Here is a 27,809-nt window from a genome sequence, read left to right as displayed (position 1 = left end):
TGTAATATAGTTTAAAAAACTTTATGATTATATTTAGAGGACCTGGCAACTCCATTCATCTATAATGGTGCACTTAAAATTATTGCGGAATAATTTAGTTTATTTCAGTGAAGGGGCAGGAGATTTAGAATGTCTCTTCCTTGTGTTCTACAATTTGTTTGTGTGTGAATTGTACAGTAGGAAACATTTTTCATTTTCCCATTATAATTAAGACAGGTGTGGAGTTGTACAGTAGGAAACATTTTTCATTTTCCCATTATAATTAAGACAGGTGTGGACTAACACGTCCTTACAGCTGTTAAGATGTGGATAAAATGTGGATGCGTATGCAGCAGCATTGACACTGGGGTCATCATTGGGAGCAAACAACTTTTGAACTTTTCCATGTCAGTAAATGATAATAGATTTGCCCTGGAATAGTCCCTAAATATATTGGAATTCATAGGAACATTGCCACTAGTTATAAGATAATAGCATCATTATCAGATTTAATCAAGAATATAGTATCACAAGTAGGAATGCAGGCTGGGGCAATATTTATAAGAATGAGATTGAGAAGATTTGCACCCCTAATGAGGAAGCTGACATTAACAAAGTTTATAAAATGCTTAGCCTACTAATTATTGATTGTATGAGTCTGCCAGTTAATAGCTAGGTAGGTGAAATCACCTAAGAGTGGCACATTGGGTTTAACATGAATATTCTCCAAGTGACTGAGGTGTATGTTATGATCAGCAGGGGATACGGATGCCGGCTATAATTAGCAGTCTTTTTTAAAGTGATCCCATGATGTCCAGAAGTTCAAGGCTGGTATTATAGGACCTGGAATGAGATGATGGTATTATGGATAAATATGGACGTGCCCCTGCAGCTCTTGGAGGGTCTTAACAAGTGATAGGCACTGAAACCAGGTGTAGAAGAAGTACTGTCCTAATACTGAACCTATGTTTTTGTAACTACATAGATATGGTTGTGTTTGAGGGCAGAAAAACCTCAAGTTCTACACTTTTTTGTTAAGACTTCTTATGTTAAGCAATGGCAGTGCTACCTTAATGTAAAAAAAAATGTAATTTGCTATGTTGGTATGTCCAAGAGTTAGACACTGACTAAAAAACCAGCATAAGACCAGAAAGTGTTTTCACCAATATGCATAAGTCCTGAGAAGAGAGTTGTACATCATCCCTAGTGGAACAGTTAGGTCTGACAGCTGTCTCTTCTCATGCTGAAACATACTGGATCTTCCTGGAATGACACCAGTAAACCAGCTCAGATAGTTTTTAAAACCTTGGGCTGTGGCATCATTCTCTTTGATGGCTAGGTACTCTGTCAAGACTAGACCATTTCTTCCTTTAATTTCTTCTCTCTGTCTCCATTTGAGGGAAGCATATAAGATAATTTATCTCTATGTGGACAACAAAAAATTGATCATTATAGTTGTGGGGAATGGAAATATTTTAAACAGCATAAGAAAATTCTCTGTGTGGAAGATTTTCAATCCATCGATTCTCAGCTAGAGCGTCTTCTGTGTGGAGACATGCGTGAATGTGTGTACCTTCTTTGAAGGTTGTGCGTCAGGGCTGGCAACACGGCACGTAAAAATCTACTGCCCATCATTAGCGGACCGGAGTTCCGCTGTGGCGACCCCTAACCGGGGAAAGCCGAAAGACACAACAATATATCTCTAGTTAATCACTGTATATTAATCAGATCAGACAGTAGTAGTAGAAGTAGCGAACTTAAACTCGTCTTAAGTAAAAAAAAAAATAATAATAATAATATTAAAAATATATAATTGTACAGAATTACTAAGTATTCGAAAGTAATCCAAGCAAGGCAGGCAGTCTGATTCCAGTCGAAAATAAACAGACTGCCTGCTTTGCTTAGATTACTTTCGAATACTTAGTAATTCTGTACAATTATATATTTTTTATTTTTTTTTTACCTAAGACGAGTTTAAGTTTGCTACTTCTAGTGCTATTATCTGATCTGATTAATATACAGTAATTAACTAGAGATATATGGACTGAAAATCTACCACACAGAGAAGTTTCTTACACTGTTTTTTTTCTGGACCCACTATACTTGTTTAGTGGGTTGTTTTGAGACTGTAGCGATACCACAGAGATTACTTGTTTTTTTTTAATGGAAATATTTACAGTTTCTTGTCACACCATGATCTTGACACCAGAGAGAGAGATGTCACCCAATCCTTGTCCATGCTCATAAGTGTAGAGTCTTTATGCCTGATGGTAATCCCCAATAACTATGTTATTGATGAGTATAGTTGCAGACTCTAAAGACACTAAAGGTGAACCATGTGCGTGTGTGTGTGTGTGTGTGTGTGTGTGTGTGTGTGTGTGCGTGCGTGCGTGCGTGCGTGTGTGTGTGTGTGTGTGTGTGTGTGGGCAGCTGATGCTTGTTTTTGTGGTGTCTAGGAGGCATGGGTACAGATTTCAGTATACGTAGGTTTAGTACAGGGTAGCAGTGAATTGTTGGTGTGCTGTTTACTGACTGATGTAGATAAGTGAGAAATTTCTTCCTGCTTGAATAAATATCTGTATCAATCTCAAATGATTTCAGTATTAAATAAAAGTAAAAGTTTGTTATTAATCAAAAGGGATTTACTACAGTGCTTCACAGATGTTCATCGTGTTTCACTGTTGCATTCATTACTCTTGGGGTTATCCTGCTGGCAGGCTACCCGCAGTCGGCCAGAATTCCAAAGTCTGGGTCCGGCATCAGTTGCTGTCGCCTCTTCCCTGACGTCAGTGCGCCAGGGGTATAAAAGATGCAGTCAACGCCATTTTCTTCAGTCTTTCTTGCCACGAGGTGCCCGAAGCAAAAGCAGTTCGCAAGTGCCGGTCAGCCGACTCCTGAGATTTTCAAATCCGAATTTCAGAACCGAGGTCTTCATTAAAGCTAAGTACCCCGTTGGGGAAACTTTTTTTCTTGCTCCAGACTGATGTCAGATAAAGTTAACAATTGTATTTCTTGTGGGAAGCAAATACCTCATAAGGATTTTCACTCTTACTGTATTCCTTGCCTAGGCCCTGATCACAACATTGCTAGCTGTCAGTTTTGTGCTAGATTTAACTAACGCACTATTAAGCGTCGGTTCGATTTTGCATTTCATTACTTTGGCCAAAGATTTAATTATATAATGCCGTCGGAACAGCCGACGACCGGAGTTTACAAAAACGCAAGGACAAGGAAAAGGATAGGCATCCGAGGTCTAAAACCGATGACGAGGCCTCCGTTAGGCCAGTCACCGGTTCGCCGGTTCTCAATGAGCCGCTTTCGCAGCCCCTGGTGCCCGCTACCTAAGAGCCACAAGCCGCTTCCGACTCCCACGTGGAGCCGACTGGGCCTCTGGAAACTCAAGGTATTGGACACTCGGAAATCATTCCCTCAGATGGGTCCGGAGCCGCTGAGCAGGCATCGGCTTCTGAGGGTGTCTTCAGACCTACACAACTATATGTCAAGCCATCTACAGCTTCAAAGACAAAGACTAAAGCAGCTCTAAAGACAAAGAAACAAGTACAGCATTCTCCTACTCAGACTTCCATGCCTGAAAAACAGATGCTTAAAATGGCCGAAGACCTAATTACTTTGATCAGGGGTTCCCATCCCCCTCCTGATAAGAGGCCTAGGCAAGAGACAGAATATGATTCTTCTGATCAGGTTTCTATTTCCTCTGATTCCTCTTCTGAACAGGATTATTCCATGCTTCCCTATGAGGACTCTGATGCTGAAGAATCCATTCCTTCAGCCTCTCCTCCTGAGGATTATTCTTTTGGGGAAACCCTGCATACCATGAGGGAGCATTTCCACTGGGAGAGCCAAGATTATTCTGAATGTAAGAAAAGGCTCAGAGACTTTCTGCTACTTCCTCAGCACAGACCCCTTGCTATTCCACCTGTTCTAGACATTGTAGATGATGTATTTTCAGAGTCCGGCCTGTCCCCTGACTCTTTACCCCCTGCACCTGCTAAGCCAGATAGATACTACAGGGTCCCGGATTCTCATAAATTCCTATATAAAAACCCCGCTGCTGACCCAGAAACTATATCTCAGGGTCCCAAAGGGGTCAAATCTTCCACTGCAAAAAACCCTGTCCCCTCTGATAGGGATTCTAGGGCTCTGGACAGATGGGGGAAAAAAGTCTACACTTCTGCTACCTTGGCTGTAAGGGCTTTAAATTGTCAGTTTTATATGCTTAAATATCAGCAATATTTAATGTCACTGCTTAAACAGAAATTGTTGACAAATACTGAATGTTCAGAGAACAAGGAAATGCAGGATTTATTGCATGCAGCTGAACAAGTGGGAAAGCAGACTTTGCAATGTGGTTATGATTCACTGGAGGCCTCTTGCAGGGCCACTGTTACAGGTTCTGTTTTTAGAAGGCATGCTTGGTTAAAGGAACAGAACCTGCCTGATCATGTTAAAGCAAAATTATTAGATGCTCCTTTACAGCATGATACATTGTTTGGTACTAAAGCAGAAGAGGTGTTGAAAAAAAATGGAGGATAAAGCAAAATCCATGCAGACAGTTAAGGATTTCTTACAGGTACAGCCACCCAGATTTAGCAGGAACTGGCCTTCTAAAAATTGGTCCTTTCCAGTGTCAGACAGACCACAAAGAGGCAGATACAGGCGTCCCAGAGGCAGATCTCAGCCCCAAGGCTCATACAGGCCTAAACAATGGGGTGCTCCTACCAACAAAAGCGGAGAAGACAAATCACAACCTTACAGGAAACAGTCCCAATGACTTTCCTCTGCCAGATCCAAGCACTTTTCTTTTGGCAGCCCCCTTAGGGGGAAAACTAGCACTTTTTTCATCATATTGGCAAATGGTTATACAAGACAAATGGGTCTTGAACATAGTGTCCCAAGGCTACAGGTTTCATTTTCACCCCCTACCAAGGTCAAAAGGTATGCCAGACCTGCCACACAATCAATGGGCAGAGGCACAAAAGCAAATTACAGCCCTCATGGACATGAGGGCCGTTCAACAAGTACCACAACAAGAGCAGGGGCAAGGATTTTACTCCAGACCTTTCGTAGTGCCCAGAAAGGGCAAAAACCTGGAGACTAATACTGGACCTGTCTATACTAAATACGTTTCTGGAAGTTCTAAAATTCAAGATGTTGACTCTACAGCAGCTACTGTCCATGCTGGGCAAGAAGGCTTGGCTCGTAATTTTGGACCTAAAAGAGGCATACCTGCATGTCCCAATCAGACAATCTTGCAGAAGATACCTCAGATTCATAGCTGGCTCAGTGCACTACCAATTCTCTGCACTGCCCTTTGGCTTATCTACTGCGCCCAGGGTCTTCACAAAATGCCTGGCACCAGTAACTGCGTTTTGCAGACAAAGAGGAATTCAAATATATCCCTACTTGGACGACTGCCTTATTCTAGCAGAGAACAAAGACATTCTTCTAAAGCATCTGGCATTTGTAAAAAGATTACTAATTGGCCTAGGGTACACAGTAAATGAAACGAAATCAAAACTTGTGCCCTCTCAAGAGATAATATTCCTGGGTGCAAGGTTAAATACAACTGCCCAAATGGCTTATCTCATGCCAGACAAACAAAAACAACTGACTTCTTACTTCAAAAAATTGGCAACAAAAACCCACCTATCTGCAAGGAAAATTCTGCAGGCCTTGGGTTTCATGGCATCTTGCATTCTACTAATTCCATATGCCAGACTGCATATGAAGAACCTACAATGGTATCTAAAAAGTGTTTGGACTCAGCATTGTCACAGCCTGGAGACAGTAATTACACTCATTCCCTGCCTGCAACAGGAGTTTCGATGGTGGGCAGAGGCCTGTCACCACAACAAGGGTCTGCCATTCAGTTTACCCACAGCCAGAGAGACACTGACAATGGATGCATCAGATTATGCCTGGGGGGCCCATATGGCAGGAAAATGTATTCAGGGCACATGGCCTGCAAGCCAGATGCATCTTCACATCAATCAAAAAGAGATGCTAGCTGTTCAAAATGCCCTGACAGCTTTCAAGGATCTACTTCAACCAGGACAGGTACTAATAAAGACAGACAATACTATGGTCATGTGGTACATAAACAAGCAGGGAGGTACACATTTCTACCCCCTCTGCAGACAAGCAATGACCTTATGGGACACAGCATTGGCTTATCAAGTTCACCTGCAAGCACAATTCCTGCCAGGAAAAACAAATACTCTGGCAGATGAACTAAGCAGAAACCTCATGGATCCCCACGAATGGAAACTGGATCCACAAGTCTTCAGCATGATAACAAGGAAATGGGGATGCCAGGACATAGATCTATTTGCCTCCCCTCACAACTGCCAATTGCAGAGATTTTGCACAAGGATTTATTACAAGCAAGCATGGAGAGTGGACGCCCTATCCTTCAGCTGGAAACATCTAACAGTATATGTCTTTCCTCCACTGCCTCTCCTTCCCAGGGTACTCCTAAAGGTCAGACAAGAGAAGCCAAAAATGATACTGATTGCACCAGACAGGCCACGCCAGCACTGGTACCCAATCCTAAAGAGCTTGTCTCAAGGTCCAGCATGGATATTGCCTCAAACTTCTCACTTGCTGACTCAACAAAACAATCGGGTCCCGCACAGCCAACTCAGGACCTTAAATCTCGCAGCATGGCAGATAATGTAGCCATTCAGACCACTCCTCTTTCAAAAGCTGTTATGGATGTTATCTTGGAGGCCAGGAGGCCCAGTACCAGAAAATCTTATGCAGAAAAATGGAAGAGATTCTGTGCTTGGAACCAGGAACAAGGCATTGACACGTGTGTACCAAATATCCCTCAGATTTTACAATACCAAACTGAGATGTTGAACAAAGGCCTTTCTTTCTCATCAATTAAGATTCATGCCTCTGCCATTTCAGCCCATTACAATACGGAACCACCTATCTTTTCTCATCCTTTAATAAGGCCTTCAAGGAGAGCACCAGTTCCGGCATGGGACCTCAATTATGTTTTGGAAAAACTCACACTGTCTCCTTTTGAGCCAGCCTCAACAGCTGATATAAAATTCTTATCCTGGAAAACAACTCTGCTCCTAGAAATAACCTCTGCAAGATGAGTCTTGGAATTACAAGCACTCATGGCTGTGGAGCCTTTTATCATTTTTCATCCAGACAGGGTTCCTCTGAGGACAAACCCAACATTTATGCCTAAGGTGGTGTCCAGTGTGGCCCTCAACCAAACCATTCACTTGCCTACCTTTTATCCAAGCCCACAGAACAAGGGTGAGAAAATTCTGCATTCTTTGGACATACACAGGCAGTTACGCTTCTGCTTGGACAGAACTAAAGCTTTCAGAAAGACTGAGCAACTTTTAGTGTCATATGCTGCAGGATCACAAGTAAAGGCTATCTCAAAACAGACTATTTCTAAATGGATAGGCCATTGCATCCGTTTCTGCTATTTTCAACATGGCAAATCAGTGCCTAAGGGCATTAGGCCTCATTCTACCAGAGCAGCAGCCACTTCAGCAGCCTTCCTTAGAGGAGCACCAACCAAAGACATCTTAGAGGCTGCAACTTGGAGTTCAGTGCACACTTTCACAAAGCATTACCACTTACCTCTTTACTCTAAATCCAGAGCAGGCGTTGCTACTGCAGTTCTGCAGGGCCTCATAGCCTCTCCTAATCCTATTTAGCCCAGCCACCCATCCTCAGCTTTGGGATTCAACCCAAGAGTAATGACTGCAACAGTAAAACACGATGAACATAGTACAGTTGTGTACCTACCATAAATGTAGATGTTCGAGTGTATTCACTGTTGCAGTCCAGGTTATCCACCCACCATCCCCCTTTTCTTTGCTGGGACTTATCTGTGCTTCTCTATCCTATACAACCAATGTAGTGTATTTGCTTGTAGATGAAGGAAATGTTATTTTTGTGTGTGCATACTCAATGGCATGTTTTTTCAGCCTACCAATGTGGGGGCACCTGACATCTGGGGCAAGAAAAACTGAAGAAAATGGCATCGGCTGCATCTTTTATACTCCTGGCGCACTGACGTCAGGGAAGAGGCGACAGCAACCGACGCCGGACATAGACTTTGGAATTCTGGCCGACTGCGGTTAGCCTGCCAGCAGGATAACCCCAAGCGTAATGACTGCAACAGTGAATACATTCGAACATCTACATTTATGGTAGGTACACAACTGTACTTTTCAAGTGCTAGAGGCTGGCCACAAAGGGGGCTAGAGCACACTATCCATGCTCATAGTGAAGGGTAGATGGACAAGTGGTAAATTTAAAAGGTATGAGAGATGGTGGCTGAAAAGATGTAAAGGGATGAAAATAGGGTATGGTAGGCGGAGAGAAATGACAGGGAAGAGCAACAGAAGTAATAATGGAGGGGTGAAGTATGTTAGCAAAGGTAAGTGCAAATTTTATATATACATAAAAGTATACTCATGCTTATACTCTAAACTTGTAACCTTATTCTGTAAATCACACTCAGACTTGCTGTTTATACTATACGCTAACTGATCGTGGTAAACTGTAGCAAATTTGGACAAGGTAGCTACACAGCATTAGTCATACCTCTCAACCTCTTTTCAGAAGAAATCTAGACAAAGACAAAAATAATGGGGGTCAAAGTCACAAAAACAGGGACACAGTTTAAATATTGCTGTTATAAATTTATAAAACTGATAGAATAAAAGATTTGCATTACAGTGCATTTTCTGAAAGATATGAAGTTTGAAATTCAAATGTTTGTCATTATTTAATGGATTCAAGCGTCATTGATTTGCCAGAAAACCACAACTTTTATGAGTAACAGACCAACAGTATAAGGCAAAAATCTGGACATTGTGTAAAAATCTGGACACTTGTGAAGTATGGCACTAATCATAACTGCCACTACCTTTATAAAACTGTAGAATGGCACTGTACTGTAGAAGAAGCCAATACAGTAAAACAGTCACACGTAAAGCTAAACATAGTATTAATACAGGTTTACTATGAAAAGGGTGATCGAACTTTTTTTGTGTTTCGTAAGTCCTAACGCCCAATTCGACATTAGGAAATAACAAAAAAATAAATGTTGAAATTCACAACACCGAATGCACTGTAGCATTCACTGTTGTGAAATTCAACATTTTGAATGCAGATCGCACTGTAATGGAAAATGGGAAATGTACCCCTTCCCTCACTGTCGTGCGATCTCGGAGTTTGTATATATAAGTAGCAGGTGGTGTGGGGGGTGCAGGATGGCTTGCCCCCTGTAAAAACATTCTTTGCTGTTGGCCAGAAGTGTTTTATTTTCGATAAAGTCAACATTTTATGAGATGTTGACTTTTTCGAAATACCTCCTTCTCTCTTTTTTTTTTGTTCTATGATTTGATTTACATTATTCCAGTTCAGAAATCTGACAACTCGCCCAATGTCGGTGTGAGATTTTGATAGTAAGCCATTGATACATACAGTAGTAACTAGAGGGACTAGAACTTGAACCATTACAAGAAGCCTTCAGAAGGAAACACAGAACCTGCAGTTTGTTGCTGGATAGTTGTCATTGTTATTTTGTGGAATTTCTGTTTATTGTATCTAGCTATTCAGGTGTGCAGATATACATTTTTCTGACAGAAGCACAGTCTGTTGAATGAGGGGGTTTGTTAGCATCAGATAATTGAAGAGGGTGTATGTCAGTCTTATGTGTATAATGAGGATCCTTGCATGACCTGTCTTCAAACTGTTTACTGCTGAGAGACTAGCATTGGCATTTGCAGGGAAGGAAACAGCTAAAGTATAAATTCTTGATCCAGTATTAATTTGCTGGTGAATAAACTCAAATATGTCCTGAAGTAGAAGCAGAAGAGTAACTGCAACAGAAAGATCAGAATATCTGAAAGAGGAAAAGGAGATTCAGGAAGGCAGTAACATTTTGGAAAAGGTGGTAACATAAAGCTGGAAGGAGGTGGTAGAGAATTGTATGAGGAAGCATGTCATCACGGAAACACTGGTGGACACATAGCATAGTTAGACAGGCCTTTTTGGGATGTTAGTCCACAGGAGTGCACAGTACAGTCCTGGCAAATGGACAGAGGTGAGTAGAGATGAAACGATGTCTAATTACTGTCCTTAATTCTGACATATGTCAGTGGTTATGTTTGTGATATGTTATAGAGATTCTTTTTTAAGACAGAGCATTTTATATAAATATATATATATATATATATATATATATATATATATATATATATGGTTTACTATTGAAATGTCGAACGGCACTACATCGACTGTACTATAGTCGAACACGGAAGTTCGAAAATAGTAATGTCGACGACAAAAAAACAATCTAGGACTGTGTTTTAACATGGGTCGAGGTAGGGGAGATGTTTGTAGTTCTGAATAATACTGAACACCCACTTCGACCCATGTTAAAACCATTCCTAGATTGTTTTTTTGATGTCGACATTACTATTTTCGAACTTCCGTGTTCGACTATAGTACAGTCGACGTAGTGCCATTCGACATTTCAATAGTAAACCTATATATATATATATATATATATATATATATATATATATATATATATATAAAAATAGAGGATGTTGTTGTTTTTCTTTTGGCTTTTCCCGGTTAGGGGTCGCCACAGTGGAACTCTGGTCCGCTAATGATTGGCAGTCGATTTTTACGGTGCAGAGGTGCCAGCCCGACACCCAACCTTCAGTGAAGGCACGCTCATTCACGCATGTCTTTCGAACTCCACTCGACCACGGAGAGGACATTGATCAGCTGCAGTTTGTTTATGTGGTGATCTGAATCCTGCTTTGCTCCTAGTACCACCTAAATGAATACAACCTAAGTTGCCAAACCTTGAGTAAGTTATAAAATTTGTCAGTTTGAGTTCATTTGATTATATGGGCTCACTGCAAAGTGAGACAGTCAAGTAAAGGTACTTTAATATATTGATAGAACCAGTAAATCAACTTTGATCAGAGAAAAGCCCACAGTTAAGCAGATCAGAGTCTGGCATGAGAGGCCTTTGGAATGTCTCCAAGACTGTTTTGCAGTACCTGCTGGGACATTTTCAAAGAGTCTGCTATGTCAAATGGTCTGATGAACATAAATGATTACACAGAAGCAGCAATAGCTTACGTCACTAAGTGTGTTGGGGATGTGTCTAACATCAAAAACATCACAATCAGAGAAAACCAAAAGCCGTGGCTCAACAATAAAGTCTATGATCTCCTGAAGGCAGGAAATGCAGCATTCAGGGCCAACTACAAGAAGGGTCTCAGCAAAGCTAGAGCAAACCTAAAAAGGGGCATTAAGGAGGCCAAGAGCATATATGGAAAGAAATTACAAAGTCAGTTTGCAGACAACAAGGAGTCTCTGGCAAGGGATACAACAGATTACTGACTAGAAAACCAGGTCAGCTCAGTATGAAGACAGCATTGAATTCCTGGACAGGTTGAACTCCTTCTTTGGCAGATTTGAAGAGAACTATGTGGCTGCTACAAGGCTACCTATCGACCAGGAGGAGGGGGTGCTCAGCCTTAACTCCAATGAAGTGAGATCTCAGATTAAGAAAGTGAATCCCAGGAAGGCTGCTGGTCCAGATAAAATACAGGGCGAAGTACTTAAAGGCTGTGCAGACCAACTATGCTCAGTTCTAATTGATATTTTCAATACCTCCCTTATTCTTGGTAAAGTTCTGTCTTGCTTCAAGGTGACAGATATTGTCCCTGTCCCAAAAAAAGCCTGCCTGAATGACTACAGACTGGTTGCTCTAACTTCAGATGTCATGAAATGCTTTGAGAGACTAGTTAAAAGGCATCTGTCAGCTAATCTTCCATCCACCTTCGACCCTCTACAGTTCACTTATCAGATCCACTGCAGATGCTATTTTAATGGCACTCCACCTCTCACTTGATCATCTAGAGGAAAGAAACAACTATGTCAGGCTGTTGCTTTTTAACTTCATCTCGGCATTCAATACAGTGGTTCCTGTGCAGCTTATTGACAAGCTTGTACATATTGGAGTTAGCAAGCACGGGATGCATAATACTCAACACCGGTGTTCCTCAGGGTTGTGTGCTAAGCTCTCTGTTGTTCACCATCCTCACCCATGACTGTTCTGCAAAGTACAACACCAATCACATCATTAAGTTTTCAGATGATACTATGATCATGGGCCTCATCAGAGGGGAAGATGAAAGAGCTTGCAAAGATGAGGTCTGCTCATTGATTGACTGGTGTGCTAAGAACAACCTTGACCTGAATGCCAGTAAAACAAGAGATCATTATAGACTTCAGGAAAAGGTCAACAGCACACTCACCGCTCATGATAAATGGTGAAGAGGTGGAAAGGGTCAAATCTACAACGTTTTTGGGGGTGCACATTTCGGAGGATCTCTCTTGGACTGTGAACTGAATAGTTGGACAGCGCAGTGGTGAAGCGGAAGCATTGTTGCCTCACATCAAATGGTTCTCCTGTTAGATTCTCGACTGGAGTGCCTTCTGTGTGGAATTTGCATGTCCTCCCTACTTCTGTGTGTTTTCACCGGGTGCTGCGGTTTCCTCCCACATTTCAAAGACATGCATCTGGAGCATTTTCCCCAGGGCCTCCGCTGAAAATTGGCTTTTTTCCAAGTTGGACTTTCCCAGTAAACAAATGTTAAATAAATAAATAAATAAAGCACACCAACATCTCCACTTTCTCACAAGGCTCAAAAAAGCAAAGAAATGAAAAACACAAAAATTAGCACCAGCACCTTACTTTATTCAGCAACACTGATCTGGCACCTCAGCGGTTCGCCTTCAAGAATTCAAAAAAGCAAAGCTCCAACCTACTGTTCTCACCACATTCTACAGAGGAGCAGTTAAGAGCATTCTCACTAGTAGCTTCACAGTTTGGTTTGGGAACAGTATAATAGCAGAAAGAAAGAAGCTACAGAGAGTGGTGCAAGTTGCCGAGAAAATCATGGGTACAAACTTACCATCAATCCAGGATCTCTTCACAGCAAGAAGCACTAAATGTGCATCCAAAATAATTTGTGACCCCACTTACCCTGCACACAGCTGGTTTACCCAACTGTTTTCGGGCAGGAGATATTGGAGTATCAGCTACAGGACCACCAGATACATAAACAGCTTCCACCCAACAGTGTTGAGACTTACAAACTCTTGATACCAGCCACCGGGTATTTAGTCAGTAATCATTCAAAATACGTTGCTCAGCTAAAAAATGTGCAATATCTTTTTTATTCTTTGATGTAGCATTATATATTCTTATTCATGCGCAATTGCCCGCTGTTTTGATGCAGATGAACAAAGGAGGACAGTCTTAACATGTGCAATCCTACTCTGTCATGGTGCTATGTACAGTATTCTTCTTATGACTGTCTGGAGGGGGCTTGTGTGTTTTTGCTATTATTGGTTTATTTATCCTTCTGGGGTCTTGTACTGAATATCTGCTTTAAACTGAAATGTTATACTGTTGTTCTTGTTATCCTTGCTTCCTTTGTACTCTCTGGTGAGATGATACTCGGAATTTCATTTAGGCTGCACTTGTGTAGTCCTAAATAATAGTAAAGTTTACTTTGACTTTGACTGACTTTAAAGTTTATGCTGTCTTGATATCTATGTTTCTAACACCCATAACATACTGCAAGCATTTCACAGTGAATGTTCAAAAAGGCAATCAAAAGATTGTAAACAAATGTTTGTTTGTTTGTTTGAAAGCAGTGCTTTATGCAGGAGACAGGACCCATACTCTCCACATAGGTACTTGTAGCCTCACCCCACTTACTTATAGACTGACCCCACTCCCTGCTACTTATAATCACCTCTATCCAGAGTTGCCATTACTCAGTGAAAAGTCAAATACATTTTTCACAGAAATCAAGTGTTTGTCTTTCTCTTTTGTCAGCAACTTCAGAAGCTGATGGTAGGGTTTTCAAGCTATTGTACTTGAATTTCTACAATTTGTGCACTTTTATTTTGGAATAAAAAATGACTTGTTTTTTCACAATAAACACATTTCTGCCCATTATTAGTTAAACAAACATACTTCTTGTCCTACGTTGTGAAGAGGGATGACATTGTCTGACCTTTCCAAATTTGGTTTTAAAAAAAACTAATTTAATTCAACAATATAAAATAAATAACACAACTGTGCAATGAAATTTTGAATTTTTTTTTTAATTTAGACTGAATGCTGCTCTCAGAAGTAACTGCTGCTTTTCTGTTCTTAATCTCGGAGGTTTACAGAGAAATTAGTAAGAACTACATTTTCTGAAGTAATAAGTTGTTTGAAACAAAACTGTAGCCTCATACTGCGGAAATTTTAGGTCTCTTTTCAGTTTAATTTCAGAAATATATTTTAAAGGACTGCACTATAGTCAAGCAACCGTCTGCGCAGCTATATTTCAGAGTTGCTAATTTATCATATTCTGAATTGCTTTCAGAGTCCAGATTATGTGAAGACTCCTATTTTTACACCAACAACAGGGCGACATGAACATGGGCTTTTCAACTTATTCCATTCAATGGATGGTGCCTGTCACTTGCACATTCTGGTTGTCAAGGAGTACGAGATGCCAGTATATAAAAAATATTGGCCGAACCATATTATGCTGGTTCTTCCCAGTATATTCAATAATGCTGGGGTTGGTATGTATTATAAAACTTTTGGCACAGTTTTTTTCCTGTTTTGCTACAGAAATGGTATACCACATTTAGACTGCCTCAAGTGCAGCAAAGAAATGTCATATCCAATATGCAGCAGTCCAATGAGGTTTCCATTTTGTTTTTGTATGACACTTACTAAAGTTATAAAGTTTATTTAGTTCGATACAAACCTTTTAATAGTCTTATGTCCAAAATTTATTTCAAGTTGCGATTATGTTTGGTAAACTCTTTAATTTGTGTTTGACTTAGACTACATTTATGATGCTGTTTGTGTAGTGTTAAAGTTGACTGCGTGTCTCGGGGAAACTCCTTTACTATCAGTTGGCAGTTCGTCCAAGGTCTGTATTCAAGTTAGCATGTATTTAAGTTTTTATGTGTTACACCCCTACTGGATAGAGTATATTCTCTCGAGGGGGGGGGAACTTTTCTGAATGGCAGTTTTCCAAGTCATTATTTTGAGAGACAAAATATATCAGTATGTGTAATGTATGTCAGTGCTGTTTAAGTAAAATACTTCCATAAGAGGTTACTAGGCTAATGGCCCTAGAGCCTTTTTAAATCTAGCCATTCATGCCCCAATTTTGCTATTTATCAATGCCTATAAACTAGAATGGCTGTAGTATTTACATGTGTCTTAGGGCATCAACAAGCTGCCCCTGTCCATAAAGGACACAGGCAAGAAGTAAGAGGTAAATTTGGGATTTCCCATTCATTGGTCCAAACTGCATTTGAATAGACTTAGGTAAGAGCTCTGTTTCACATGACTGGTGAGTATGTTCTAGAAAAGGGGTAATCTCTGAGACACATACCTGTCCCACCAAAATGTTTTGTTTATGTCACAGATGAGGTTTAGATTATTCAGTCGGATAATTCTAGTGCTGTTTGTTTTGGAAATGTGTAGCAGATCCATCAGAGCTGTAACAGAGAATACCTTGTAGGTTTGGCATAGATCACCCCTCAGTAGTCTGGGACAGGGATTTGAGGCGGTCCTAATAGGACATGTTATTTACACCCTGTATTCTTTTAGTGAGGAGTCTCTGTGGCTCCCCCATCTGTTGCAAATGCCTTGTCAGGTACATGCTGAAGGGTGCACAGTACTCGATTATTGGTGTACTTGGAGCTGAGTATAGTGGAACTACGATCTCCTTAGATCTGGATGCCATGACCTTACTTATAAGTTGTGCCACATAGAAGAAGTTTTTCACTACCACGGACACATGCTGATCAAAGTTCAGGTTACTGTCAACCTGAGTTCCCAAGTTTCTTACCACTGGGTCTATTCTTAGGGGACAGTTATCAATGATATAATTTGCAGGGGTGGTCATCTTTCCAAAGAATATAATTATGCATTTTTTGCATTGAATTTTAGGCCATGAGTCTGGCGTCAATTATTTGTCTGTACCAGACCATCCCCGGAGGACATCTATACCTTTTTGGGACTTAGTGATTGCACCCAGCTTGCAGTCACCAGCAAATTTGGTCAGCCAAAGGCTTTCTACATTTGCCTTGACTTCAGAGAAGTACATTCTGAACAGGATAGGTCCCAGTACCACACTTTGTGAGACTTCAATAGTAGAAGGCCTCTTGGTGGAGGTGGATTCCCTCACCCCAACTTTTTGTGTCCTATCTATGAGCCATATGGCTATCCATTGTGTGACAGGGATTAATGCACAAGTTTGTGAGTTTATCTATAATACCCAAGTGAGGTATTGTGTTAAATGGTTTTGCTAGGTTAAGGTAGGCTATATGCACTGTTTTTCCCTCATTGTGGCTCTAATGACCTTCTCGAAGTCAGCCAGGTTTAGTAGACATGACCTACCCTTGACAAAACCAATTTGGGATGGGTTTACTGTTTGAAGATTTCCTGTGTCTTTGTTTTTTAGGTCCACAGTAATTATTTCCATGTCCTTGCTTATAAAACTAGTCAAACTTGTGGGTCTGTAGTTTCCTGGGTCTGTTGATGGTTCTCCTTTGTGTAGAGGGATGACTGTTGAAGTCCTCCATTCCCTAGGAGTGAAGCCTCTATGGAAGCTGTGGTTGAATAGAGGTTTTAGGGGGCCTGACAGGTTGTGTTCAAGCTATTTAGGAGACAACCTGGGATATTATCATGACCTACTAATGCAGCATTTTTATCTTTGGAGAGTGCAGTGAGGACCTGTTCTTTAGTGATAGCTTGGGGATAAATGGTAGAGGGTATTTCCATTCTTACCGGGGATAGCACCCACAACCCTCCTGGACATGGGCAGTCATCACTAAATGCAGTCTTGGGGATTGACTAGTATCTCTATGGTATTACAGTGGGTTGAAATGATTAGGCTTAAAATGACCTCCATGTTGATAACCTAGTAATCTCCTATGATCCTTGGGGTAACCAGGGGTGATAGGGGGTGCAGTTGGAGCTAAATGTATCAGCCAGCAAATTTGCTCTATCCCCCTGTTCCATTTAGAGAGTCGTTTTTACTATTAGTTCAGCACACTGTTGGGTGTTCCCCTTAAGGTTGCATACATAACTGAAATATGTCTTTTGGTTATCCTTGGCCTAGGATGCTGTTTTTACCTCAAAGTTGGTTTTGGTGAACTTAATTAGGTTTCTGAGTTGCTTTTTGAGACTAATGAGGGAGTTTTGTTGTCTGTTGGGCATTGCCCTTCCTATTTCTGGACAAGATTTTCTTTCTTTTGTTGTACAACTTATTTATTCTGTTTGTCCACAAAAGTTTTTTTTTTTTTTTTGGAGTTTGTTTCAGTTTGATACTGCTATTTCTATGCAGTTATTTACATGCTTATATAGGGTTTAAGTAAACACTTCTGCATAGACCACATTGATGTTCTTCGTGTTTCACTGTTGCAGTCATCACATTTGGGTTATCTGCCTGCAGGTAGCCCTCAGTCGGCCTTAATACCAGAGTCTTCGGATTTCTGCATTGGATGCTGTCACTTCTTCCCTAACGTCAGGTCGTCAGGGGTATAAACATGCAGCCGACGGCATTACATCAGTCTTTCTTGCCATGCGGTGCCCGAAGCAGAAGCAGTTCGCAAGTGCCAGTCAGCCGTCTCCTGAAATTTTTTTCGAGTTTCAGACCTGAAGTCTTCAAAAAAGATAAGTACCCCGTTGGGAATCCTTTTTTTTTTTGCTCCAACCGATGTCAGTAAAAGTTAACAATTGTCTTACCTTTGGAAAGCAAATACCTCATAGAGATTTTCATTCTTACTGCATAGGCCCACACCACGACGTCCCTCGCTGTCAGTTTTTTGCCTTGTTCAATACCTGAAGTATTTGTCGTTGGGTCATTTTTGCAGTCAGTTACTTTCGTACTCGATCTACATACTCCGAAATGGCTTCGTTAAGCCATCCAACTACTGATCTTCTGAAAAAATATAAGGATAAAGACAGAGACAGACCGCATAGGTCCAAAACTGCTGATGATGCGTCCATTAAGCTAGTCGTCTGTCTACCAGTACTCAGTGAGGAGCTTTCGCAGCCCCTGATACCCGCTACTTTAGATCCGCAGGCCTCTACTGAGACCCATTCGGAGTCCTGTATGCCGCGAGATGCTTCTTCTACTATGGAACCTGTGGATGTCGCTACCTTGGATGGGTCCGGAGCCACTGTGCAGGCACCGGCTTCTGAAGGTGTATTCAGGCCTACAGACATTCATATTAAACCGACACCATTGTTTCCATCCAGAAGTTCCAAATTCCCCAGGCCAAAAACTCTCATTACGCCTAGAAAACCGATGACCAAACTGCAGGCTCAGGCCCATATGCCTCAAAAACAAATGCTTAGAATGGCTGAAGACATTATTATCTTAATTAGGGGAAGCCAGCCTTCTCCCTCCAAGAGACCTAGAACTGATTTTCTTTCTGATTCTTCTGATCAGGAATCTGATATTTCTGCTCCTTCTGATTACCAGGATTTGCCCTTATCTACTTATGAGGATTCTGATGCAGAGGATTCCATTCTCTCTGCTTCCCCTCCAGAAGATTTTTCTTTTGGTGATACCTTGCATACTCTTAGGGAGCATTTCCGCTGGGAAAGCCAGGATTACTCTGAGTCCAAAAAGAGACTTAGGGAATTCTTACTACTACCTCAGCACAGGCCTTTAGCTATCCCTCCTGTTCTGGACATTGTAGATGATGCCTTCTTGGAATCTAGCCTTACCCCAGACACTTTGTCTCCAGCTCCCTGAAAATCTGATAGGTACTACAGAGTACCTGACTCTCACAAGTTCCTCGTCAAGAATCCTTCTGTGGATCCAGAGACCATTTCCCAAGGACCAAAAGGCATTAAGGCTACTGCTGCCAAAAATCCTACCCCTTCTGATAGAGATTCTAGAGCCTTAGACAGATGGGGTAAGAAGGTATACACTTCTGCTACTTTGGCCATTAGGGCTTTAAATTGCCAGATGTTCTTCATCCCACATTGCTGCAGTCCTAACTATTGGGTAGTCCGCTGTCCAGTCGGCCTAGACTGACGCCAGAACGTCAGGGTACTAATGCGCATGACCGACGTCATATCCTCAGTCTTTTTTGCCGCATGGTCCGATGCAGAAGCAGTTTTGCGAGTGCAGGTTGGCGTTCTGAAATTTTCTGAAGTCGGAGTTTCAGACCGAATCAAAGTTGAACATTTTGGTTTTTCTTGCCTCAGTATTTAACCGGATGTCAGAAAAAGTGAATAACTGTATTTCTTGTGGGAAACAGATACCTCATAGGGATTACCATACCTTGTGTATACCTTGTTTAGGGCCTGAGCACGACGTTGTTGGATGCGCTCTTGTGCTAGATTTAACAAACGCACTATTAAGAGAGGTTAGACTGTGCCAGGTTAGTGTTTGGGAAGCTTTGTAATTATAAAATGCCGCCGGATGTTCATCCAAAAAGCGCCAAAGCGCCAAGGATAAAACAGCGAAGCCTAGGGTTGATGAACGTTGTCGGTTCTTTAGAAGGCTCAGTGGAGCCAGAGGTTTTGCCAGGAGTTTCTTTGGAGTCTCAGGCAGAGACTTTACTGTTACAGGATGTGCCTTCTCAGAAGGTAGGCCAGGCTGAGGGGGCTTCTCAGGTAACTGTTCTTCCCTCTCTTCCCAAGGTAGTTAGAGCCTCTCCTTCTGTTTCCAAGACTTCTTTGAGAGGTAGGCCAAGTCTAGCTTCAGTGGGGGCTTCTCCTAGCACTTCAGGTTCTGTGCCTAAGAAACATATGCTTAAAATGGCAGAAGATTTGATTACTCTGATTAGAGGTTCTATGCCCCCTCCTGATAAGAGGCCTAGGGTGGAACCTGAGTTTGAGAGTTTTGAACAGTGTTCAGAGGCTTCTGAGTCTTCTGCGGAAGACTTGCAGGAGTTTCCTCCTTATTTTGATTCTGATGTGGATGATTCCACTCCTACAGCTTCTCCTCCGGAGGATTTCTCATTTTCAGAGACTCTGCATTCCATGAGGGAGCACTTTAAATGGGAAGGCCAAGATTACTCTGATTCCAGGAAAAGGCTTAGGGAATTCTTGTTTTTACCCCAGCATAGGCCCTTAGCTATACCTCCTGTGTTGAATGTGGTGGAAGATGTTTTTGCAGAGGCTTCCCTGAACCCTGATTCTTTGCCTCCTGCTCCTGTTAAACCTGATAGGTATTACAGGGTGCCTGAAGCTCATAAGTATCTTTTTAGGAGTCCTAGGGCAGACCCGGAAACTGTTTCTCAGGGACCTAAAGGTGTTAAGGCCTCTGTTGTTAACAACCCTGTTCCTTCTGATAAAGAGGCAAGGGCTTTGGATAGATGGGGAAAGAAAGTGTATACTTCTTCCACTTTAGCCATGAGGGCATTGAATTGTCAGTTTCACATGCTAAAATATCAAAATTATCTCCTTTCACAATTGAAATCTAAGGTGGATGCTTTGGCGGAAGGTATTGAGTGTAAAGAGTTGCTGGATTTGGTTCATGTGTCTGAACAAGTGGGTAAGCATTCTTTGCAATGTGGTTTTGATGCTGTACAGGCCTCCTCGAGGGTGGCTGCCACTAGTTCTGTTCTTCGCAGGCATGCCTGGTTGAGGGATCAGAATTTAGCTGAGCATGTTAAGACAAGGATTTTGGATGCTCCTTTACAGTCTGATGTGTTGTTTGGTTCGCCTGTGGAAGCAGTTTTAAAGAAGATGGAGGACAAAGCTAAGTCTATGCAAACTGTTAAAGATTTTTTGCAGGTGCAGCCGTTTAGTAGAAATTGGCCTACTAAGGGATGGACATATCCTGCTTATGATTCCCAGTCTAGGGGTAGGTCTAGACGTGGTAGGGGCAGAGCTCAAGGTTCTTTTAGGCCTAGAACAGGGAGTTCACCTGCTCAGACTTCTGGTGAGGGCAGGGGTCAGTCCTTAAACAGACCCAATGACCTGCCTTTTCAGCTGCCAGTAGATTCTCGTCTGGCAGCTCCTTTGGGAGGAAGACTGTCTCTTTTCAAAGAAAATTGGGATTTAATTACTCAAGACAGATGGGTGCTGGATATCATTCACCACGGTTACAGGTTTTATTTCCATACTTTACCCCCTTTCAAAGGCATGCCAGACGTTCCTCCTCCACAAAGGAAAGAGGCTCACAAGCAAATTTCTCTATTACTCCAAATAGGGGCCATTCAGCCAGTCCCTGTATCAGAAAGGGGCCTAGGATTTTATTCTCGCCTGTTCCTAGTACCAAAGAAACACGTGGAGACCAATTTTGGATTTATCTATCCTCAACACTTCTCTGGACATTCCCAAGTTCAAGATGTTGACGTTACAACAGCTTTTACCTCTGCTGGGCAAAGATCACTGGATGGTAACTTTAGATCTCAAGGAAGCTTACCTTCATGTGCCTATAAGACTAAGTTGCAGGAAGTATCTGCGTTTCGAGCTGGAAATTTTCATTATCAGTTCTCTGCATTGCCCTTTGGCTTATCTACTGCGTATTCACAAAGGTTTTGCCTCCAGTGATAGCTTACTTCAGGCTAAAAGGTATTCAAATCTATCCTTACTTGGACGACTGCCTGATTCTGGCTCAAGAAAAGGAAGACCTTCTACAGCATCTGGAATATGTTATAGCAGTGCTAAGATGCCTAGGGTATTCTGTGAACGAAATAAAGTCCAGTCTAGTACCCTCTCAAGACATGTGCTTTCTGGGTGTGAGACTGAATACAGCAGCCCAGATGGCCTTTTTAACCCCGGACAAACAAAAGAGTCTATCACTTTACTTCCATCAACTATCTCATCAGTCCGTGCTGACTGCAAGGACAGTCCTTCAAGCATTAGGGTTCATGGCATCTTGTATTCTGGTGCTTCCCAATGCCAAACTGCATATGAGGAAGCTACAATGGTATCTCAAAATGTATGGACACAGCACTGCCAGGATTTGGACACTGTCATTCAAATAATACCTTGCCTTCAACAAGAATTTTGTGGTGGGCTCAGAGCTCATCTAAATGGAAAGTGGATACAAGACAAGTGGCCTGCCAGACTACAGCATCTACATATCAACATGAAGGAGATGTTAGCAGTCCAGTTTGCATTAATGGCTTTCAAGGAGTACTTTTTCCAGGGCAGGTGTTGATTCTAACAGACAACACAACTGTCATGTGGTACATCAACAAACAACATTCTTATCCTCTATGCAGGCACAGACAAATCATGGATCCCCACGAGTGGAAACTGGATCTTCATGTATTTCAGAAATTGACAGTGTCATGGGGAACTCCAGACATAGATCTGTTCGCTTCTCCACTAAACCACCAGCTGCCAAAGTTTTGCACAAAGGGGTTTCATCACACAGCTTGGAAAGTGGATGCTCTTTCTTTCAGTTGGAAAAATCTTCATGTGTATGCCTTTCCACCTCTGCCTCTTCTTCCAAAGGTGCTCTTAAAGGTCAGACAAGACATTGGCCTCGCAACACTGGTACCCACTACTAAGGAGTCTGGTAAGGAAGCCTCCGTGGCCTTTACCTTGATTCCACATCTGTTATCTCAGCAGGACGGTCATCTGCTCAATGTCAAGCTTCACTCTCTTCATCTAACAGCCTGGCATATTCTGTGTTGAAACACAGCAGGTCTCAACTTCCTCAACAAGTTTTAAATGTGATTATGGAAGCTAGAAGACCTAGTACAAGGAAAGTGTATGCAGAAAAATGGAAGAGATTTTTATTTTGGAGTACAGCAAAGAATTTGGAGATTTCTGAGCCTAATTTGAGTGTGGCTCTTCAATATCTTACTGAGTTATTGGACAAAGGTTTGTCCTTCTCTTCCATTAAGATTCATGCTGCAGCAATTTCAGCTCACTATGATTGTGACCCACCTTTGTTTTCGCATCCTTTGTTCAAGCAGTTTCTTAGAGGGCAAAGAATATAAGACCCCCACGAGCTCCTACTCCTGCCTGGGATCGTGTTGGAAAAACTTACTCTACAACCTTTCGGCTACTGCTGAATTGAAATATTTGTCATGGAAGACTGCTTTTCTGTTGGCTATTACCTCTGCAAGATGGGTGTCTGAGTTGCAGGCCCTTATGGCAGTAGAGCCCTTTTTGATTTTCCATAAGGATAGGGTATCATTACGTACTAATCCTTCCTTTATGCCTAAAGTGGTTTCTAGTGTGGCTTTAAACCAAACTATTCATTTGCCTACTTATTATGCAGACCCCCAAAATAAAGGGGAAAAGATTTTGCACACTTTAGATGTTCACAGGCAATTATTTAAGCAGGACTAAGGATTTTAGGCAGTCTCAGCAGTTGTTTGTTTCTTTTGCTTTGAGTTCACAGGGCAAGCCTGTGTCAAAACAAACTATTTCTAGGTGGATTGGGTTTTGCATTGCATTTTGTTATTCCCATCATGGCAAGGAGATTCCAGCTGGGATTAGGCCTCATTCCACTAGGGCTACTGCCGCTTCAACAGCATTCCTTAGGGGTGGCAACTAAGGATATTTTGGAGGCAGCTACTTGGAGTTCAGTGCATACTTTCTCTAAGCATTATCACCTTCCTCTCTACTCTAAGTCTAGGGCTGGTTTTGCCACAGCCATTTTGCAAGGCATGTTGTCAGCGGCTGCTTCTTTATGATTTGCCAGCCTCCCTTACCTCTGCTTTGGGATTCAATAGTTAGGACTGCAGCAATGTGGGATGAAGAACATAGTACAGTTTTGTACCTACCATAAATGTAGATGTTCGAGGATCCACATTGCTGCCCTCCTTCCCTCTGTGTTTAGGGGTGGTTGTGTAGTTGAGGTTATATGCTGATAATTTTGTATATATTGTACATATTTTTGGTGCAGGTAGATTGGGCCTTGTCTTTTTAGGGTCTTCTGACATCTGGGGCAAGAAAAGACTGAGGATATGGGTCCGTCGCGCGTTAGTACCCTGGCGCTCTCTCTCTGCAGCCATTCGCGCGCCCTGACCGACGCAGCAGATACTTACAGCGGACTACCCAATAGTTAGGACTGCAGCAATGTGGATCCTCGAACATCTACATTTATGGTAGGTACAAAACTGTACTTTTCATATGTTAAAGTATCAGCAGCATATTATGAGACTACTTAAACAGAACATTATGTTGATTCCTGACTGTGCTGAACACAATGAATTGCAAGAATTAATGCATTCTGCAGAACAAGTTGGTAAGCATACTTTGCAATGTGGTTTTGACACTTTAGAAGCATCTTGTAGGGCTGCTGTCACTGGGTCTGTACTTAGAAGGCATACTTGGCTTAAGGAACAAAACTTACCAGATCATGTTAAAGGTAAATTACTGGATGCTCCCTTAAACCATGATTGCCTTTTTTGGGAACAAAACAAAAGAAGTCCTCAAAAGGATGGAGGAAAAAGCTAAATCTATGCAAACTGCTAAATATTTCCTACAAGTACAGCCTCCCAGATTCAGTAGGCATTGGCCTTCAAAGAACTGGTCCTTTCCAGTCCCTTCCAGGCCTTCTTAGTCCAAATCCAGGAACAGTAGACCACCTAGGCTACAGTCTCAGGCTACGCACAGATCTAAGCAGTGGGGGGGCTCCCACTTCCAAAGCAGAGAGTAGTAAGCCACCCCCCCTATGGAAAAATGGCACAATGACTTAGCCTTAACCCTTCCAAGCCCTGCTCAACTACCTGTTCCCTTAGGAGGAAAGCTCGCCCTGCATGCAAAAAACTGGGAACTCATTGCCCAGGACAAATGGGTTTTTAACATAGTTTTCCCAAGGATACAGATTCCACTTCCACACACTACCAACCCCAAATGGTTGGCCAGACCTACTCCCAAATCAATGGGTGGCCCAACAGCAGGTTCTCTCTCTTCTCAGTATCAGGGCTATTCAACCTGTCCCAGCAGAACAAAGGGGACAAGGTTTTTATTCAAGACTTTTTCTTGTACCCAGAAAAGACAACTCCTGGCATCCTATCCTGGACCTCTCTGTTCTCAACACCTTTCTGGTGGTTCCAAAATTCAAAATGCTAACTCTTCAACCACTTTTTCCTATGCTAGCCAAGGATGCCTGGCTGGCAACCCTAGACTTAAAGGAAGCTTACCTGCACATCCCAGTAAGAGGATCCTGCAGACAATACCTACGTTTCAGGGTGGGCTCCATGCACTTTCAGATGTTCTTCATGTTTCACTGTTGCAGTCATTACATTTGGGTAATCTGCTGGCAGGTTGCCGTCAGTTGGCCTGATTAACAAAGTCTTGGGTCCTGTGTCGGATGCTGTCCCTTCTTCCATGACGTCAGGTCGTCAGGGGTATAAAACATGCAGCAGATGCCATTTTATCAGTCTTTCTTGCCGTGCGGTGCCCAAAGCAGAAGCAGTTTGCAAGTGCCAGTCGGCCGACTCTTGAAATATTTGTTTTTGAGTTTCAGAACCAAAGTCTTCAACTTAAAGCTAAGCACCCCGCTGGGGATCCTTTTTCTTGCTCCTTACTGATGTTAGTAAAAGTTAATAATTGCATTACTTGTGGAAAGCAAATACCTCATAAATATTTTCATTTGTACTGTATTCCTTGCCTAGGCCCTGACCACGACATACCATGCTGTCGGTTTTGTGCTTTATTTAATCAGCCCACTATCTGTCGTCGGTACATTTTTGCCTCTAAATATTTTGGTTCTCGGTTTAATTATCCAGAAATGTTGTCGATTAGCCATCCGACTACCGGAATTCCGAAAAAATGTGAAGATAAAGACACAGAGATAGGCTGCCTAGGTCCAAAACTGCTGACGACGCTTCTCCTAAGCCAGTCGCCAGTTCGCCGCTACTCAGTGAGGCGCTTTCGCAGCCCCTGATACCCGCTACTTCTGATTCACAGGCCTCTACTGAGACCCATTCGGAGTCCGGTATGCCGCGAGATACTTAATCTATGGAACCCACGGATGTCTCTACCTTGGATGGGTCCGGAACTGCTGTGCAGGCACCGGCTTCTGAGGGTGTATTCAGGCCTACAGACATGCATATTAAATCGACTCCACCTTCATTACTAAGGTCAAAATCTCGATCTATGTCTAACAAAATGACGCCCAGGCCACATGTTCAGGCCCCTATGCCGAAAAAACAAATGAGCAAAATGGCTGAAGATCTAATTACTCTAATCAGAGGTAGTCAACCCCCCCCACCCCCAAGAGGCCTAGGGCTGAGCTTGATTATGAATCTTCTGACCAGGATTTTGTTTCTTCTGACTCTTCTAATGACCTGGATTTGTCTATACCTACTTATGAGGATTCTGATGCAGAGGATTGCATTCCTTCTGCTTCCCCTCCTGAGGATTTTTATTTTGGGGAAACTTTGCATACTTTAAGGGAGCATTTCCACTGGGAAAGTCAGGAATTTTCTGATTCGAAAAAGAGGCTTAGGGATTTCTTTCTTATACCTCAGCATAGGCCTTTGGCTATACCTCCTATGCTAGACATTGTTGATTATGTGTTTTTGGAATCCAGTATAGCCCCTGATTCCCTGCCTCCAGTTCCTAGGTTCCTGAGTCCCACAAATTCCTTTTCAAAAATCCTGTTGCAGATCCAGAGACCATTTCTCAGAGGGCCCAAGGACATTAAGGCTTCTACTGCTAAAAATCCTACCCCTTCTGATAGTGACTCCAGGGCGCTGGATAGATGAGGTAAAATGGTTTATACCTCTGCAACCTTGGCAGTTAGAGCTTTAAACTGCCAATTTCATATGTTAAAATATCAGCAACATATTATTGGACTGCTTAAACAAAACATGATGTTGATTCCTGACTGTGTGGAAAATAAAGATGTTATGTAGTCCTATCTCGCCTACATTCTTACCCATGGGTTCGGAGCCGAATATCGGCTCCGACTTGGCCTATTTACTAGCTCAAAAGTCTCTGATTGGCTGGGCTAAGAGGGTATCCCATAGTACACTGCTTTGCATACCCAGATCTCGTTTGCCGCTTGTAGAGCTCAGACGTGGTCTCACTTGGCTGTGGCTAAGTACTCTTTTTTGACTTATTTCTCTTCAGAAATTGGTTGCTTCATACTTCAAAAGCTATTTTAATAGCTATTCTTGCTGCGGTAGTTGTGTTTGTGTGTTAGTAGTGTTTTTTTCTGGTATCCCTAACAGTTTCCACGGGTTAGGCCCATTTTAGTTAGAGGATCTAGTCCTCCCTTAGTGTGTAGTTACTCAGTTTGTTAGTGTATTTTCCTTTTGAGAACCGTTTAAGTTAGAGGTTCTCTCTCTGTGTTCTCGTTGTTGTTGTTGGTTTAGAGCTTCGCTCTTCTCTGTGGTACTGTCTAACTGGTGGGCTTCCTGCCCTTTTTTGGTAATTGTTAACTGTGGTTTCGTTGTGTGCTTGCACCTGTTGGAAGTCTTTAATTCTTTGAATATGTCTAAGGATCAGAAAGAACATAAGCCTTCTGGCTTTAAAAAGTGTTCAAAGTGCGGATATAAAATGTCCATCACGGATGGACACTCTGTCTGTGTTTACTGTCTTGGAGCCATCCATTTACAGGAGTCGTGTAGTTTTGCCATGCCTTCAGTCCTAGGGTGCTCCAAGAGAGGAAAAGCAAATTGATTCTAAAGGGACTGCTTAAACCATCTTTCGAGGAGGCTATAGATTCAGCTCCCAGTCGAAATCTAAGTCCTCCAAGTCCAAGAAAAGGTCTCCGGCTCCTTCAGCATCTTCGGAGCCTCTGGAGAAAATTACCATA

The 27,809-nt window shown here is 42.2% G+C and overlaps 1 protein-coding gene across 1 annotated transcript in view; it reads left to right on the top strand.

Annotated features, from left to right (window-relative positions):
• The window catches only part of GREB1 (growth regulating estrogen receptor binding 1), a 3,935,532-nt gene that overhangs the window by 3,442,375 nt on the left and 465,348 nt on the right, over positions 1-27,809 (top strand). Inside the window, exon 27 of the mRNA XM_044082225.1 lies at positions 14,460-14,664. Coding sequence (XP_043938160.1) covers positions 14,460-14,664 — 205 coding nt within the window. The remainder of the gene's footprint in view (positions 1-14,459; positions 14,665-27,809) is intronic.

The sequence above is a fragment of the Protopterus annectens genome, chromosome 1.part1 (assembly GCF_019279795.1).
Source record: "Protopterus annectens isolate FY-2018-M chromosome 1.part1, PAN1.0, whole genome shotgun sequence".
Lineage (NCBI taxonomy): Eukaryota > Metazoa > Chordata > Ceratodontiformes > Protopteridae > Protopterus > Protopterus annectens.
This window is presented reverse-complemented; position numbering and strand designations above follow the sequence as displayed.